A 17,742-nucleotide genomic window follows, 5' to 3' on the forward strand; every position below is an offset into this window, starting at 1 on the left:
GTGTATGTGCACATATTTCAATGTTTTCACCCAAGTAACCATCGTCTTATCAATCCACTTCCTGTCCACCTTGTTGTCTATTTTTACTGGATGGTTTGAGTGTGGCTTCTCAGAAAAGATGGTCTTTTTGTCTGGACAAAATAAAAGCCTGAGGAAAACACCACACACACACACACACACACACACACACACACACACACACACACACACACACACACACACACACACACACACACACACACACACACACACACACACACACACACACACACACACACACACACACACACACACACACACACACACACACACATTATTTATATATTTGGGTCATTAATGACTTTATTTCTGACAGGACAGCTGGAGAGAGACAGGAAATGGGGTGAGACAGGGGGATGACACACAGCAAAGGGCCTCCAGGTGGATACAAACCCAGGGCCGCTGGAGCGAGGACACGGCTTATCTGTAGGCTACAGTACACTACTAAAAATGTGAAAGCAGACATAAAGTCCAGCAAGTTCAGATGTGATTGATAAACATGACTCTACACATACACATTTAGATATAGCAGAAAAACGGGCTCTGACTCTGGGCTCTGGAGTCTGGACTCAAGCAGCCTGGTGCTCAGGAGTCAGGTCAGAGGCGGAGTAAGGCGGGTCTTGGCATGGCCATGCTGGGGAAAAAAATATCGCCAACTGGAGATAGTCTCATATGACTGCCATATTTCATATGTGGTGTGATTGTTGCATTACTTAGCCTACTCCAGACTCCAGATATTAGGCTGACCGACAAATCTCTAGCTATGTGTAAAAGTATGTGTAGGCCTACTTTGCTTGCGGTGCACCAATGGGTGTAATAGGCCGAAATCTAGCCTCAGTTCAGAAATTAACCACACGGTTGATTAAAAAATAGTGAAAAACAAACAAAAACATGACGACAGAGCCAAACAACCATAGCCTACAATTTAAGCTTCAGGTTCAGATGTGTGGAGAATAGCCATGCATATTGTCAGGATGAAAAAACAGGAAAACTGACATTGCGTGTTCCTTTATTCCAAGAGAGGACAAACAACGACGTTCCGGTTAACTATTTATTAAATTGGATCATCAAAGGAATCAGATACAAAAAACTCTCCTGTTCAGGAAATCGCAGTCTGCAAGCAGTTAGCTGCAACCACCATCCCAAGAGAGCGAGAATTCTCTGTCTTCTGCAATTTGCATCTGGCCAAGACAAAGGCGTTACATTGGTTTTTAATATTTCGCACTATGTGTGTGTAATTAACTCTTATTGGTCAAAAACAGGTGGGAGTGGCTGTGGTTTAGACTTAGCCCTCCCTTCGTTGGTGCCCTCTGGCTGGCACAGGTTGGTTCCATCTTCCCAGCACACGAACCTCTGGGCCTGAAACACAACAAACCCTCCCTACACTGACATAACTCTCCATCCCAGGTGTCTGAGGGGTCAGGGCAGATAATACAGACCATTAAAACTCTTCCTCACAATGCTTCATTCGGCGGGCCACAGGCCTCTCATCCTCTCCTCCCTTCGGCCTTGGAGATGTTTTGCTTTCACTGTGGCTCTGTGTGCTCTCAACTTTGCCTCTGAATGATCAAACAGGTTAGGCTACTGGTACTCATTGCATTATATTATAACTCAATGGGTTAGTCAAAAATATAAGACACAATAGGTTAGTTAAAACATGAGACTAAACTTTACTACTACTTAAAGTGAATGCATAAACAGGTACATAAAGGCAAATGTTTCACACCACGCAGGATTAACTTGTTTAATTGGGTAAAATGAGTAAGTGCTCAATCTAATAAAACAATCATCAGTGAGATATATTCAGTGTTGATCAGTAATGTCAAAGTGGAGAATATGCTCAGTGTTAATTCTGGTGATAAGGTAAGTGTGTGCAGTTTGGCAATCTCCAGTGTAGAGACACAGGTTCAGCTTTATCTCATCAGTCAGTAAAACATTGGTGTTCTGTTTTATTTATTAATCAGTAAGGCACAATATCAACTTCAGTTAGTAAAAGTAAATATTCAATGTTAAGACAATTTTTACCCTAACAATATCCATTTCCTAAGGCTCATAAAAAAACTTGGACAGGTCATCAATTTATGAGCTTTGGGTAGCGGGTTTTGGGTGTTGAATCATAATCTCTGTTTGGGATTCAGCAGCGCCCAGGATGTGATTTTCAGCCTTCTGAGGAGTTACAGCAGCAGGCTCTCATCTCTGCAAACATTGCTCCTGCATGATCGAAGTTTATTTGCTGATCTGAAATTAACTGGAGATTTATGTTGAACATAAAAGAAAAAAAAAGTAAAATCACTCTGGTGCTGCTGCTGATCATAGCCTATCTGAGCTTTACTTGTTTGTTCAGCTTCTCATCTGGAGTTGCATTAGCCTATCAATATTACCATTACTGACATACCCTAATAAAGATCAGCAAACTATATTAGCAAATATACATGAATGATAAACATCACTGGTTTAAGTGTCTTGTCATAGTCGCGTCGTACAGCACGAGATCTCGTCCCTTCCCTCGCAGCTGCTCTCGCCGCACCACCAACCAGCTTGTCACCAAAGATGGCGATTTGCTGAGTGCTCATGGATACACACATTTGTCGGCTAGTTGCTATCTTACCCGAAACGCCAACTTTGAAAACAAATTAACTGCTTAGCGAGCAACTATTTCTCCCTCTGAAGCACATCTGACGCAGCGTCAGCCGCCGCCGCCATGCAGATCACCCTTAAAACGCTGCAACAGCAGACGATTCAGATCGAGATAGACCCCGAACAGACGGTGAGTGGCTATTAGCAGCTAACCTGCTAACTTGAGCTAACGCTCCTAGCTGCGGGACCTGTGTTTTAACTTTTTACGGGTGTACGCTACAGCTTTACTTGATACCGATAAATAAAGAATAATAAATATAGTGCCCACTGAAGGGTGCCCGTTGATTCCACGTGTTACATATGAGTAAACAACATGAAACACAACGCCGAACAACGCGAAATCTCACTGACTAGCAGCCGTTAGCCAGGTAGCTAGGTAGCTAGCGTAGTGATAAAGTGATCGCGACGCGACTGTTAACGAGTTTCTCATCTTTTGTGGTTTGTGTAGTGGTTAATTTCCCCCTCGGTGCTATGTGGTGTGACCCATTAAGTTATGTCGTAACTTCAAACCAAACCAAGCTGTCCACTACGCTATGACTGCTATAGCTAATGCTAACCCTGATGACAATCACGATTAGCCTTATTGGTAGCGCACGTAAAAAGCTGGCTAAGTTTGTTAGCATGTTCACATCCCTCAAACAGCTTCCCGGGCAACATTAAGTGGACTTCAGACTGTGCTGGTCAATCTGTTGTTGTCATATCACTGTCATTACTCAAAGTGGGCATACCACGTGTGATTTTACACTTTTTAACAGTAGTAAGCACCGTCATGCTGTGGGAGAAATGAATGAAGCTACTACATCTGCACTGTCCCAATTCAGCTGGCTCTTGCACCTGAGCTCTGGTGCCAGTGTAATGTATGATGTTTGACAGTGACATGTCACTGGTCCATCTGGACAGTTTTTCATTGAACAGGTGCTTGGTAGAGTGTCGACTACCAAGGTGAGAGGTCAAAGAGGAGGGTGAAAGAGCCATTTTTACCCAGACCATGAACAGGCTTATAAACAGGGTTGCCAACTTTTGGTCCTGGGCTGGAGTGAGATTCTGTTGGTCTGTTAGCGGGGGGGGGGGGGGGGCTGTCTATAATAATAGTAATAATAATAATAGTTATGTTTATTGTAGTTTTTCTCTCTGTCTCTCTCTCTCTCTCTCTCTCTCTCTCTCTCACACACACACACACACACATTATACCTGCAAACCGAGTAGGCTATGTGTAATAGGTGACAAAATATATCCCTCTAGGGGGGTCTGGGGGCACCCCCCCAGGAAAAAATTGTGATTTTAACATGTATTTGAAGCATTCTGGTGTACTCTGAGAAGAAAATAAAGGGAAAACACAACATTTGCTTCAGATAAGAGGGAAAAAAGCAGATCTGTGGTTCCTATCATTGTATGGCTGGAGTGTATGAAACTGGTCTAGTGGGGAGCTGTGGCTTTTGGCCTGGACCAGCCTATTGAGCCTATTTAGCCTATATGAAAGGACAGAACAGACATGTCCAGTGATTTTCAGTCTTATATTACAGCCTGATGATACAAGTCAGGTCCTGAAATGTGTGTTTCTCTTCTGTAATAAACATTCTACATACCCATTCGGAGTTTGCAGGTATGGCACACGTGCATGCATGCGCAGTTGCGCACACACGTACACACAGACGTACACACACACACACACACACACACACACACACACACACACACACACACACACACACACACACACACACACACACACACACACACACACACACACACACACACCTGTTGCTGCGCTGTCTCTCTCTCCTCTGCTCTCTGGACTGAGCTGCCTGGCTGTACTTTTGTGCTACCTAGTCTGCATCTTGATTTTATAGTTTTCAACGGACTGGCCCAACCAGCCCGACCGCAGGCGTCAGTTCGAGCCGCGTTCAGTCTGAAAACATAACTCGGTCAGGTCAGGTTGTGTCTCGGGCTTCGCTCTCTCCCTCTTTTTTTTGGCCATCGGATTCGGACCAAGTCGGGTCCAGGCTTCAGCACCGTGCCGCTGTTGGGGGAGGTGGGGGGGGTCGCTGATCGACAACTCCCCGTCCTACTGTGCTGTGATCACAGGCTTGAGCAGCCGTCCAATCGACACGCGGATAAGCATCGCGCACACCAATCAGAGAGCCTATTGACGAGTGCCAAAGCTTGCTTTAATTTTTTTTTTTTTTTTGCCAAATCGCTTGATTTTGGCGTGAGAATAGTTTGAGTGGCGTGAGAGCGTGAGACAGGACCTAAAAGCGTGTGACACACGCCAGATGCGTGAGAGTTGGCAACCCTGTTATAAAACATTAAGGAAACCGAGATGATGTGTGCAATTGTTGATGGTTTTGGAAACTGGTTCCTGTCTTTGTCCTCAGGTGAAGGCTTTGAAAGAGAAGATAGAAGCAGAAAGAGGCAAAGACAACTTTCCAGTATCTGGACAGAAGCTGATATACGCTGGAAAAATTCTTCAAGATGACACACCCATTAAGGACTACAAAATCGATGAGAAGAATTTTGTTGTAGTGATGGTGTCCAAGGTGAGATCTTATTGTAATACTTACAGAAGAAACATGGCATTGTGTTTGACTCATTTTAATGTTATACAGCTTCACTGTTGAGTTTCCTAGTCTAACAGCACCTTCTTTTGAACTGGCTGAAGGCAAAGCCTGCAGCTGCCGCTTCGCCCCCAGTGTCAGAAGCACCCAAGCCCCCTGTACAGGACTCTGGCTCCACGTCAACAGCTGTCCCCGCCACAACTCCAACCCCAGCTCCAACCCCAGCAGCTGTCCCCATTCCTCCCGAGGAGGACAAAGTGGAGCCAACTGCCGCACCCACCGAACCACAACAACCGGCCAGGTAGACGTCAGCTTGAAGTGTGTCATGTTTACAGCTGCAATGATGAGTTGATAGTTTGATGATTCTTCTGATTAAAAACATATAATCTGTGACTCTTTAACTCATTTTAGTCTAAAATAACTTTTCAGCAGTTCATGGAAAACTACAAAACAGTCTTCACTTTTAATTACAAATGATTTAACAGTTGTAGGATACTAACTGTAATTAAAGCAGAAGTAAGCGATATTTTTGTGTTAATATAAGTCTTAAATAGTTATATCTTCCGACAGCAATCACTTACATAGAGTGTTTGTACCGAAACACGGGTCTGTCAGTCCCTCTGCTCTGCTCTGAGCCGAGGAGAAAACTTTTCTCGTATCCTACAAGTTTTATCCAATGAGGAGAGAGAACGGCATGAAGGGCTGTGTGTGCAGCCAAGGGATGCGCCTGAATGTGGTGGCGTAGGGACGAGGACCAATAGATCCATGACGAGGGTGGGAGCTGCTAACTCCATCGGCTGACAACACGTTATGGTGCGTTCAAGGCAACTCGTAACTCGTGCTTTTCCGACCTGTGAAGTCGTACCAGTTCGATCTGGTACGAGTTCACGGGTCGGAAGTTACGAGTGGCCGTTATAGTGCACTTTCACAGGTAAAACAGGTTGGAAAAACACGAGTGGGTTGCCTGGAACGCTACAAAGTCGTAAGTTGTGACTTGAAGCTGTAATTTACTGTTTCAAAAGCCTGCCTGGAACGCAGCATTAGCCAAAACGACCGGATCGCTTACTTCTGCTTTAATTTGCCCTGCCCTGTCCATTAGAGGAAGTATTTTGGACGTTGAATTCCAAATAAGACAATGTGAGGTTTGTGTCATAGGTTAACAGTTAAAGTCTGTTTCACTACAGGCTTGTTCCTTCATGTATTTTCTCACCATTTGATTTATTCATAAAATAATTTCTTTCCTCTAATTGTAATAGTATTATTTAGAATTTTAATTTAGTGTATCGATCTTGTTCTCTTATCATTTAAAGTTGTTATACATAACTTGTATATGTCCTTTAAATGTACAGTATGTAAGCCATCACTAGACAAGCAGCACTGATGAGCACTGAGACATTACCACAGGCGGTGCAACAGATCACCTAAGTGAGGAGGTGTCAACGCCAGGCTACGTGCTAATCCACACAAGCTAAACGTGCCAAAACCCATGCTAGTAAATGTTTGCTCCCTCCTAAACAAAGTGGAATACATCAGACTGTGGAGAGCTTCTCAACGTAGCATGAGGAACTGCTGTGTTTACGTTCTCACGGAAACCTGGCTGAACCAGAGCACCACAAACGCTGAGATCCAGCTGCAGGGTTTAATGCTGCATCGAACCGACAGAGTAACTTCGCTAGCCAGGATACTCTGGGCAGGTGGTCTGGCTGTGTACACCAACGAATCATGGTGCTGGGACGCTGAGGTAGCTATCACTCGCAGCTCACCACACGTAGAGTTAAGGACTGTCAAGAAGTTGACCCACCGCAAATCCAAGATGCGGATTTGCTTTGCCACAGGAAGCAAATGTTTTATCCTCCCCCTCGCTCACATAGACTGGAAGTAAACAGGAATATTCACCACTGTTATTCGCATGTGTGTAACCACAGCCACATTTAACACCGGCAGGTGATTTTCCTTCGTCTGCATTGGCGTATGTGTGACTTCAGGCTTTATGCTGCATTTACATGGAATCAGGCCGACGGACGACAGCCGCTGGATGTAACGGGAGAAACAAACAAGCGGTCCAATGGAACGGCACGGCTGCAAAACGATAAACACACGTGACAATATGTTTCTAAGGCAATGTATTGTTTACAACAAATTGAATGAAATATAAAAAATATATTTTTATGTATGTGTTATTTATAGCTATATGGCTATAAAATTCAACTTTCTCTAGATGTTAGATTCCATCCAAAACGTTAGCCTCGTAAACCAGCCTCTCCCAGAAATGCAATTCATTTCATTTCACGGGAGGGTCTGGCCTCATTCATGGCCTGAAACCCTCAGAAGGCCGAGCCAATCAGCTTCGCCGCTCAGATTTCTGTAATTGACACGGCACGTTACCCAATCAGGGGCCGACTGGTGCAAAGCCCCGGATGATAACGTCACTCACTACACTGCGTGACTCTTGCCACAACGAACATGGCGGAGCTATCTAGCAATATCAGCCTAAAAACAGCAATAAGGGAAGTTCTTACTGAAATACCATCCATTACAGCAATTAAACAAGAGCAAGAGTCGGTTCTTGTTGAGTTTCTTGAAGGAAAAGATGTTTTTGCTGTTCTTCCAACTGGATTCGGCAAAAGTTTGATATACCAACTTGCTGATTGGCTGAATGGGGTTGTCTGTCAATGCTACTACTCCCGCCCAGCTCCCGCCCACCCCAAACGCTTACACGGGAAATGAGGCCAGACTCTCCCTGTGAAATGAAATGAAATGCATTTCTGGGAGAGGCTGGTTTACGAGGCTACCAAAACGTCACATCTGGTTGTGAATTCCGTGGCCGGTGGACAATAAAAAAATTAAAATCTTTGCCGTTCACCGTCACCGCCAAAGGTATTCTCTGCCAGTCCAAGTTTACCGTCCTTTTGTCCACAAAAATGACATTTTGACACGTTTGCCCTATTTCAGTTGAACACTGCGTTTACTGCCAGACACAACGTGAAAGTGCTGGCAGTATTGTTGTAGTTGCATGCAATTCCTCTTGGGGTCGACAAGAGTTGCCGACCGTAGCTTTAAGCTGAATATTTTAGAACAAGTTTCCTCCGTTCACTGTTCATTGTCGTCTCTGACAGAGCAGTGATTTATGATAAATCAGAGTTGTGCATTGGCTCGATCACCCACCCAGACTCATCCTAATGGAGAGTGGAACAACAACAGAAAGAGCAATCAATCAGTCAAGCTATATGTTGAACAGTAGAACATGAGTCACTAAGTGGTCAGGATCCTATCACTTCCATAATATCCAAGACAAGTACTTTGACTACTGCAGTGATGTGCAGTGTGACATGATCTATTTAGTTGTACGGAACAGATGTTGATTGCAAAATTTGTTTTTCAACATTGTCTTGTTGCTTTGCTTGTCACCATGGAGTCACAGAAATGTTGTGCAGACTGTCTAATTTTTTCCCCCCTCCTCACCTTTTCTGTTTTGTAGCTCCAGTGGTGGGAGCCAGGGCCTGGATGCTTCCTCAGCACTGGGTATGTAATGGATGGGGACTCTGCCAGACTTACATCATATACAAGTAACCAGAGCCTGTTCACCTCTCACAGTCTCAGTGCAGTCATTTGGACATTTCCCCACTGTTGTTAAATGTGAATTGTACAATTTCAGACAATGGTTAGCGCTATAAGGGGGTTCATATCTCAGCAGTGAATTTCTTGTGTTAATCCTAGGGTATACTTGGTGTGCCAGAAATGGTTACTGCTGTGAGTCAGGGACTTTACAGGCTGCAGTGCAATACATACCGCTCCTATATTTAGGATGTGACAAGAGTAAGCCATTTCTTATTGTGGTGTCACAGAGAGATATGGGGATTCCCATTTGATTCACTCAAAGATGACGTACATACTTGTCTTCGTGAAGAAGGTGACACTGCTCTACTGTATGTTTGATACTGTATGTTGTTTATTGCATATTTATATTCAGGTAATTTTGTATTTTCTAAAAGAAAATGTATAACAAAAGGAATTTTCACATGTGGATATAATATCTGATGGTCAACTAACATACAGACAGTAAAAACCTCTGTCATGGAGACCATAAAGTAGAATCAGTGACTGTAATATAATTTATTGACAATTTATTTTCAAAAAGTGGATTCACGATAAGTTTCTCTGTGTGGTTTGGAAAGTTTAAAAAGCCGTCCTACCTGCTGCTGCAGCTTCTCACAGGCAGAATTGACGCATAGTTTTAAAATCAGTTTCCTGGTGATACATTCCTAGTATAACTTTGTAATGTGTAACCTTGTGAATATACAAACCATGGAGAGTTCTGCACTCGATCGTCTGGGCCGTGTGTTTTTTCAGTGACCGGTGCCGAGTACGAGGCGATGCTGACGGAGATCATGTCTATGGGCTACGAAAGGGAGAGAGTGGTGGCTGCACTACGGGCCAGTTTCAACAACCCCCACAGAGCTGTAGAATACCTTCTCACTGTACGTCTCACACACACACACACACACACACACACACACACACACACACAGACAGTATTCTTACCAAATGCAGCCCTATTCCCTCAGAAATGATGTATCTGATATGTGCTACTAGTCTGTTTACTTAACAATCACAGTGCCCTGTGGTTTAACCCTTACAGCCATCATATCAGTCTGCTGTGGTGACCCGCTGGCAAATTCCTACAGAGAAATACTTCATTACTGCAGATACAGAGTTTGATCCCTGAGAGTGTTTCATGAGTGTTGTTTTCAGTCTACAGTTTACAAACACTTATTCAGTATGATACATTACATATCAACAGCATCACAAAGTGTAACTACTGAGTCACTGTAAAGTTAAATCAACCCTGTAAAAGAGTAAGATTGAAAATGGTAACCTTCCTGATAGATACCTTGGTTTTGGCTCTGAGCATTAAAGAGGAACTATGCAGGATTTTTACCTTAATTATGCTACATTTTTTATCTTAATTAAATAGCTTTGGAGTAATTGTGACGGTTAAATAAATGACTTGTGACTTGTTAGGAGGGAGAATGGAGGCTAGGCTTCCACCTAGCGTCTCTTGTCTCTGCGGTACCGCAACACAAACGCGCCCAGTAACCTGTGATCTCTTGTTTATGACAGATATGACTACACAAATATACAAATCGTAACATTGTATATGATATCCACCGCTCCATATATTGCTTTCTCACCGGCTTCGTTGTAAACAAATGCACATGGCCAGGAGGAGGGTTAGCAAAACAGTGAAAAAGCCACCGGACTTACATAGTTCCCCTTTAAATAAACTAAAGTGTGCATATGTTGAGCAGACTGAAGGATTTATGCGGCAGTTATTGTGACGGTCAGTAGCTGTGGGGGTTAAATCAAATGAAATGTAAATGTATTCACTTGGAGCCACCAAACTGTTAGTTACTAACTGTTACAGTTAGGGTCTGTTGATGTTCCTTGGCACCATGCAGGGAGTGTGTGTGTGTTTTGCGTGCGATGGATAACTTGTATTGTCATTCTTCCAGGGTATCCCCAGCAGCCCAGTCCAGGAGAGTAATCCACCAGCGCAGGCCCCCGCGTCCGGACCCACAGAAGCCCCGTCTCTAGCAGAGGGTGAGGCATGCAGCTCGGCTCGGTCCAAAAATACCTGCAGTCAAGCTTTATGTGTCTCTGTCTGCTGTGGAGAAAACAAACACCAGTGCTGGTGGTGTGGTAACAATAGTGGATTTTAAATGCTGGCCCCCCTCCGGCCCCCAGCTAGTATCCATGAATCAAATTGAGCACTAGACGGCAACTCAGACCACAAGGAGACTGTTGAGGACATGTAAATGTACCTTGGCGTGCCTCTGGACCTAGACACGGCTCATTCTCAGATAAATAGAATAAATAACTATCCCAATTCTCTGGGAGACAGTGACTCATGACTTGACTCATTGGGCACTGAATGTTTCTGCACCATGGGCATGAATAAATTATTGTTAGGTCTATTAGGTGTCACCAAGGCTCCACCTTTAGTGTAGTTTCATGACTGCAGAGACTTCCACAAAAACATTGAATTTATCAGGACTACAGCCGCACTGATTATGTTAGCTGGAAGATAATTTGACAATCAATCAGCACCTTCTGTCGATTTTCACACACGCATTCCGAAAATGTGATGGTCACAGTGGAGTGGAGGGATTTGCTGTATTTGTTTCATTACCCTGAACTGCACTTCTCTCATAACCCTTTCCCACTGGTCAAAAAACCCGTTTAAACCCGCTAACAATCAGCTTTTGGTGGCAGTGGGAAAGGTGCACCGAGCCGCGTCAACGCGGGTCAAGCGACTCGGCAAGCGACACGGGTTAAAACCGCCTTCAATCGGCTCGGCTCCGATCGGCTTGCAGTGGGAATGCCAAACCCGGGTCAACCCGCTAATTTACGTGATGACGCTGAGTGTTACGTGACGCCACGTCATCGCGCCGGTCATGTCTCATATCACGTACCAAAACAAAGCTCTGCTCTCATTCGAGACTGGGATCAAAAGATCAAACAACACTGACCAAAAACGATTGAAAAACAAAAGAAGCGACAGTCTGTTTAACTAACGTGTTGTGCTGCGGACGTCCGTCATACGGCCGTGGCAGACTTGCTGTCCTCCGCAGTCCTGGTGCTCAGGTCAGCCAGACGCCTCGTCGCGGCGGGCGGCTGTGGCATGACACTGTGTTTCTTGCACCGCAGATGAAAGCGGGGTGACTGGTTTATGCTCTGTCTGATCCCCCAGCGGGGGGGCAGACTCGGCTCATTTTGGTCAATGGGAAAGGAGCCAAATGCCGATTGTTAGCGGGTCGACCCGCGTTTAAAAAACCTGCGTCGACCCGCTAATTTTAGTGGGAAAACGGCTTCAGTGCTCTGCTCATTGCAGGGATGCAAACAGCGCGCCGAAAAGCGAAACTCGCTTTTTTCATGACCAATTAGGTGACTTGTGTGAATCGTTCAGATCCGAAGAGTTTTTGGTTTTTTTTGGGGGGGGGGGGGGGTCTCAGCGTCTCAGCTGGGGTCAGTAAAATGTTTTTCTAACAGGCTGACAGTGACAATCACGTGAAACTGAGGTGAACTCATTCATGGTTGTCTCTGATTACACTGATAACAGCCTCTTCCAATGTAGACGCGCGACGTGCGCGCTCATTAAAGCGGCGCGTAGCCGCGTGCAGTCGGTGCGACGGCGACGCCGTTTTTCCCCCCGTGCATGTCTGTGGAGCTGTGCGCCGCGGACATGCACGGTTCCCTACGTCGCTGTATCAGGCAGGTGTTTCCACGGAGCTCTGCCCCGTTTCAGAGGTGAAGGAAGCCCTAAAGACGTCGCCTCCGCGATGTAGAATGTGTTCAATTAAAGTGAAACTAACACATTATATAGGCCTATATGTCCATTACACACTGATGTGTGTGATATCCCATGTCTTTATTTATTCAGTTTATTTTAATAGTAATAATTATGACTAACATTCAGTGAAGACCTAAAAATCAGCATCTCCAAAATTGAAGTATTGCAAAGGAATTTTTTTTTAAAGCATTTTTAATATAGAAATGTTGGCCTTCTGAAAACTATGTCCATCTATATGCACTCAATACTTGGTTGAACTACTGGAAATTGACTTTTCCGTGATATTGTAATGTAATTATTTGTTAATGGTGAACCCCCCCCCCCCCCCCCCCCCGGGAAATTCCTCTCTTTTTTGGTCCTGACCCGTTTGCATCCCTGATTGGATGATTAAGTCGTCTCATTTACATGTTAGTCCTGCTCAGCTGGCTCAGTTGGTCTATCCAGGAATCATGTGTTTTGGCTCATAGGTGGCAGGGTGTGTGAGCCTGCAACTTCACTGACAGTAATGGGAAATGTGTCCAGTCTGCAGTGGCCTGTTTAACTACAGTGGACATATAAAACACAAATGAGATGTATGGGGTTCCAGGATTATTTTAAGACTTAACATGAGAAGCTGAAACAACACAACACTGTTTAGAAACAGAGATACAAGTATCACACATAGTTGTGTAATGAATGAAAAAAAGAGACGCAGAGTGAGAAGCACAATGTCTGACTCGTCTCTCAGCTGACCAGCCGTTGTGTAAAGTAGAGCTGCAACAATTAACCGATTAATCGAACAATAATCTATTATTAAATTAATCGTCAACTATTTTGATCGGTTTGAGTAGTTTTTTAAGAAAATATCTCTGATTTCAGCTTCTTAAAGGTTTAATATGTAGGAATTCCCCCCATCTAGCGGTGCGGTTGCATATCTGAACGTATTCTTGATATTTCCTTCACATGAAATCGGGCAGACGTCAGACAGACAACAGACGCTGCATGTAACAGGATAAACAAGTGGTCCGCCAGCACGAGGCAAAACAATACAGGCATGACAATATGTTGTCATGGTGATGTGGTATTGTTTTACCGTCTTTCTCTGGTGGAGTAAAATGACATCCGGTTGGTTTGCCGACGGCCGTCTGCCTGACTGCACCAGTGCCTCCGTCCTTCCTCACACTACACAGTGGTGACAGTTTTAACAGGCCGAGCCGACAGCTCCGCTGAGTTTCCATGGTTACCTACGGTCACGCTGCCACTCAACGTAAAAAATGGCGATGCAACATGGCCGCCTCGGTTCGGTGCGTCGCCCACTTATGTATTTGTAACGACTTGTAACAACTCATTCTAAGGTACTTCAGTGAAATACGTATTTATGAAAGACATATTTGATTTTTGCTAATAAAAAGCCAAATAAGTTACATACTGGGGCTTTAAGGGTTGAATATTTCTGTTTCCTTTATGACAATAAACAGTCTCTCTTTGGTTTGTGGACAAAACGAGACATTTGAGGACGTCATCTTGTGGTTTGGGAAACAACACTGATTGACATTTTTCAACATTTTTTTTTTACATTTTATTGACCAAACAACTAATCGATTAATCATTTATGTAATCGACAGATTAATCGATAATGAAAATAATCGTTGTTGTGAAGTGGGTGTGAATGTTGGATGTTCAGTTTTGGAAAGTTGTAGTAGATTGTCAACACAGACCGCCCCCCTCCTCTCATTCATTGTCAGAAATGTGTGAGGGAGGGGTTTCTCATGTTGCAGTGGGACAATGAATTTGCTGTCCAGACAGAATATCAATCCGAGCTCAGGTCCAGTCGTACACAGGCTCAGTTTGAAGGAAGAATTTGTCTACTAGTATCAAACATTCACATGCATAAACCAATTCTCATTTTGTTGTTGTTGTTGTTGTCGTCACTAGGAGATAACCCACTTGCATTCCTGCGGACCCAGCCCCAGTTCCTGCACATGAGGCAGGCCATCCAACAGAACCCTGCTCTGCTACCAGCTCTTCTCCAGCAACTAGGCAGGGAGAACCCTCAGCTTCTACAGGTAACACCCTCTGACTCACAGCACCAACACAACCTGCAGAGTGGAGCCAGCCGTACCTGATAGAGTACATAATATATTTCACAATCTTGGTGGGTGCAGGGGTAAACTAAGTTCAGGGCTGTAAGGTCATGGCAAGGCACCACTATGAGTCGAAGAAACTAATTAACTAAGGGTAAAATTAAGTTCAGGGTTGTAAAGTCATGTTATGCATTCCACACTTAATGAGTAAGGTACCATTATGTCTGAAAGAGTCAAGTAACTAGATGTTCCCCCTTTATAAAAGTTTTCTTTGTTCACTCCATGCTGGTGATGAACTTGTATTAAAGTGCATTAGGCTTTCAGACCTTGGACTCATCTCTTCATTGCAGAATCCATCACTTCAGAAAAGCATAATTACAATGACGGTCTATTTAGATGTTAAGACAGGAATTTCCCTCTTTTTAAAAAAAGAAATCTGTAAAAAAAAAAAAAAAAAAAAAAAGGAACACAGGAAGTGGAAATTCTCTCTATGTGTTTGTGCCCTGAAGCCCTCACTCCACCATATGGTTCCTCTGACTGAGTCATAGACTGTGGAGGAGGGCCAGGAGCAGAGATGTACTAGGTGTTAGTTGAGCATATTGTTGGACAGGTAGGACCTCCTCATGCTGGAGAAAGCTCACTCACAGCAGGAGGAGCTCGAGCGTCATCGGTGCCAAATGTTGGCAGGTTGGTGTTTTTTTTTTTTTTGCACAGGTCAAGGAGTTCAGAAGGAGTTCATCTGGAGCCTTCCAGAGCTCCAGATGTGACCACAATGCCTGCGCTTGAGTGTGTCAGTTGAATTTCTATACGACTGCATCAACAAAAGCGTTTGATCATTATTCATGAGATTGTTTTGGTGTCCTGCCTGCACCATGTTGTAGTTGAAAGTCTTCTCTAACTACACTTAATTCATGAAACACACAAACAAATTCATTCAGCAGCAGACACCGTGTTCTCTAGACAAAGCTGTTTCTCAGTTCCTTGTTATATTATAGATGGATACAATAAATGATAATGATATATAAAATCCCTGTTGAAGTTTATTTCCCAGCGTCCCAGTGTTGCGTTTCAGGTGTTTACCATTAACTCTGTGTGTTTCTTCCCCCAGCAAATCAGCCAGCATCAGGAGCTATTTATCCAGATGTTGAATGAGCCGGTGGGGGAGGGGGGCGATGCGCCAGAGGTGGGAGAGATGGGGGCAGCGGGGGAGGAGGGCGCACCTGTCAACTATATCCAGGTTACACCTCAGGAGAAGGAAGCCATCGAAAGGGTGAGTGAAGGATGAAGACTGTCCAACATCACAACATTTCAAATGCAGAGTTCCACATTAGCGTTCCCATGCATCCTGGAAGACCTGGGAAAAGACAACCAATTTTCCAGTCCTGGAAAACACATGGAAAATTAGGGAAAAAAGTCAAATGTCCTGGAAAAGATTAAATTGTCCTGGAAAATTATTTATCACATCGTGACATGAGCTACCAGATTTGTTTTCCAAAGAAGTGCCTTGAGAGAAAACTAGAGACTTTTTTGGCGCTTTTCCACTACGCAGTCACGGTTCGACTCGGTTTAGGTGCTTTTCCATTTACAGCTGAGTTCTTCTATAGTTCCTCCTCAGCGGGGGTGGGGTCGTCATATCACGATGGTTACGGCCGCGTCGTCTCGCTCTCGTTTTTCTCTCCTCTCATCAGCTCCAAACTCACACGTCTGCACCTCCATCACAGACCACAGCTGGTTTTCCACACAACAGACATTTAACTCAGGTGAAAGAACAACAACAGTCTCAGTACAGATCAGTGGGCGCTCCTGCCATTGCCGCTGTGTTTTTAAATTTTTGATTTTTGATTCCCGCATCGGACGTCGTGCTCGCAACTCTTCCAGTGACGACGTTCTGTCCAATCAGCGGAAGGCAGTCGGCTGATGTCACGTTTTAGTATCGCTTCGGCTCGCTTGGAACCAGAGCCGAGGTGTTACCAAAAAAGTACCAGGTAGGTACCAGGAGGAACTAGGGACTAGTAGAAAAGCAAAAAAACCCCAATAGAGCCGTGCCGTGCCGTGCCGTGCCGTGCCGTGCCGTGCCGTGCCGTGCCGTGCCGTGCCGTGCCGTGCCGCAGGACACCAAAACAATCTCAATGAGAACCGCGCCGTGTCGTACCGTGCTAGTGGAAAAGCGCCATTAGAGTTGAGTGTTTCCAGTATTGGACCGTGAATGTGAGGGTTTTCTCTCCTCTGCTGAGTGACAGATAGAGGAGCAGCACAGAGCTTGGGCGTGGTTTAAAAGCAAAAACAACATGTTTGCGTTGTTCCATGATAAATTTGTCATAATTTCTAAGCATGTCAGAGATTATTTCATAGATAAGTTAAAGCCATAGACTGCACATCTTTTGGGGGGTGAAACAGAGAAACAACCATCAACTGTCAAAAAGAACACTTCTCCAAAGGATGAATGGGAAGGGGGATGTATTAGTGTATGGTGTTATAACATGTCGGTCATATTGTAGAAGCTGAAAATGTCCTGTGTCTCTCCTCCGTCAGTTAAAAGCGCTGGGTTTCCCTGAGGCTCTGGTCATCCAGGCCTACTTCGCCTGTGAGAAGAACGAGAACCTGGCAGCCAACTTTCTCCTCAACCAGGGACTGGACGATGACTGAACACAGATCACTGCCTTCCTGCTCCCTCCTGCCCTCCCCCTCTTTGGCTCAGCATAAAGACTGCACCCCCCCCCCCCCCACCTCCCCAATTTTACTGTACAGCTACCAACCTCAGCTCAACCCGACGAGAGGGGAGGAGGAGGGGGGAGAGCCAGCAGGGGGGTGGGGTGGGGGCGTGGGAGGGGAGGTGGGGCGGGGTGGGGCGGGCGATGGGGGGCAATGGGGAAACGGGGTGGGTTAGGTTTCTGGTGGGATTTCATGCTTCAAGTACACAAAGAGGAGGCTGCGTGCAGAAGGTCAGACTTGCATTATCTGAGGTCAGGGGTGGGAGGGGTGGGGATGGGGGGGTGAAAAAGTGGAGGAATTATAAAAAAAAATCCACGTGAATTCCAATGGAATGTGTGGGGTTTGTCTAGGGGAGATCTATAATTTGATTTTAGATGCGCTTTGT

General features: G+C 44.8%; 1 protein-coding gene across 1 annotated transcript; it reads left to right on the forward strand.

Moving 5' to 3' along the window:
- Positions 1-2,539: 2,539 nt before the first annotated feature.
- rad23aa (RAD23 homolog A, nucleotide excision repair protein a) lies at positions 2,540-17,466 on the forward strand. Its single transcript, XM_085785260.1, has 9 exons — positions 2,540-2,806; positions 5,052-5,213; positions 5,336-5,532; positions 8,710-8,753; positions 9,582-9,709; positions 10,745-10,832; positions 14,497-14,627; positions 15,754-15,915; positions 17,178-17,466. Exons 1-9 carry the CDS (start codon positions 2,741-2,743, stop codon positions 17,289-17,291), a joined length of 1,092 nt encoding a protein of 363 aa, XP_085641386.1. The 5' UTR covers positions 2,540-2,740; the 3' UTR covers positions 17,292-17,466.
- Positions 17,467-17,742: the final 276 nt, after the last annotated feature.

Source organism: Trachurus japonicus, chromosome 8 (assembly GCF_045865225.1).
Source record: "Trachurus japonicus isolate A0001 chromosome 8, Traja_1.0".
Classification (NCBI taxonomy): Eukaryota; Metazoa; Chordata; class Actinopteri; order Carangiformes; family Carangidae; genus Trachurus; species Trachurus japonicus.

Bases quoted from the DNA above. Each gene is read 5' to 3' on its own strand.
- rad23aa (XM_085785260.1), top strand. From the start codon at position 2,741: ATGCAGATCACCCTTAAAACGCTGCAACAGCAGACGATTCAGATCGAG. The intron at 2,807-5,051 runs GTGAGTGGCTAT...CTTTGTCCTCAG, and splicing joins AGATAGACCCCGAACAGACG to GTGAAGGCTTTGAAAGAGAA. The intron at 15,916-17,177 runs GTGAGTGAAGGA...CTCCTCCGTCAG, and splicing joins AGAAGGAAGCCATCGAAAGG to TTAAAAGCGCTGGGTTTCCC.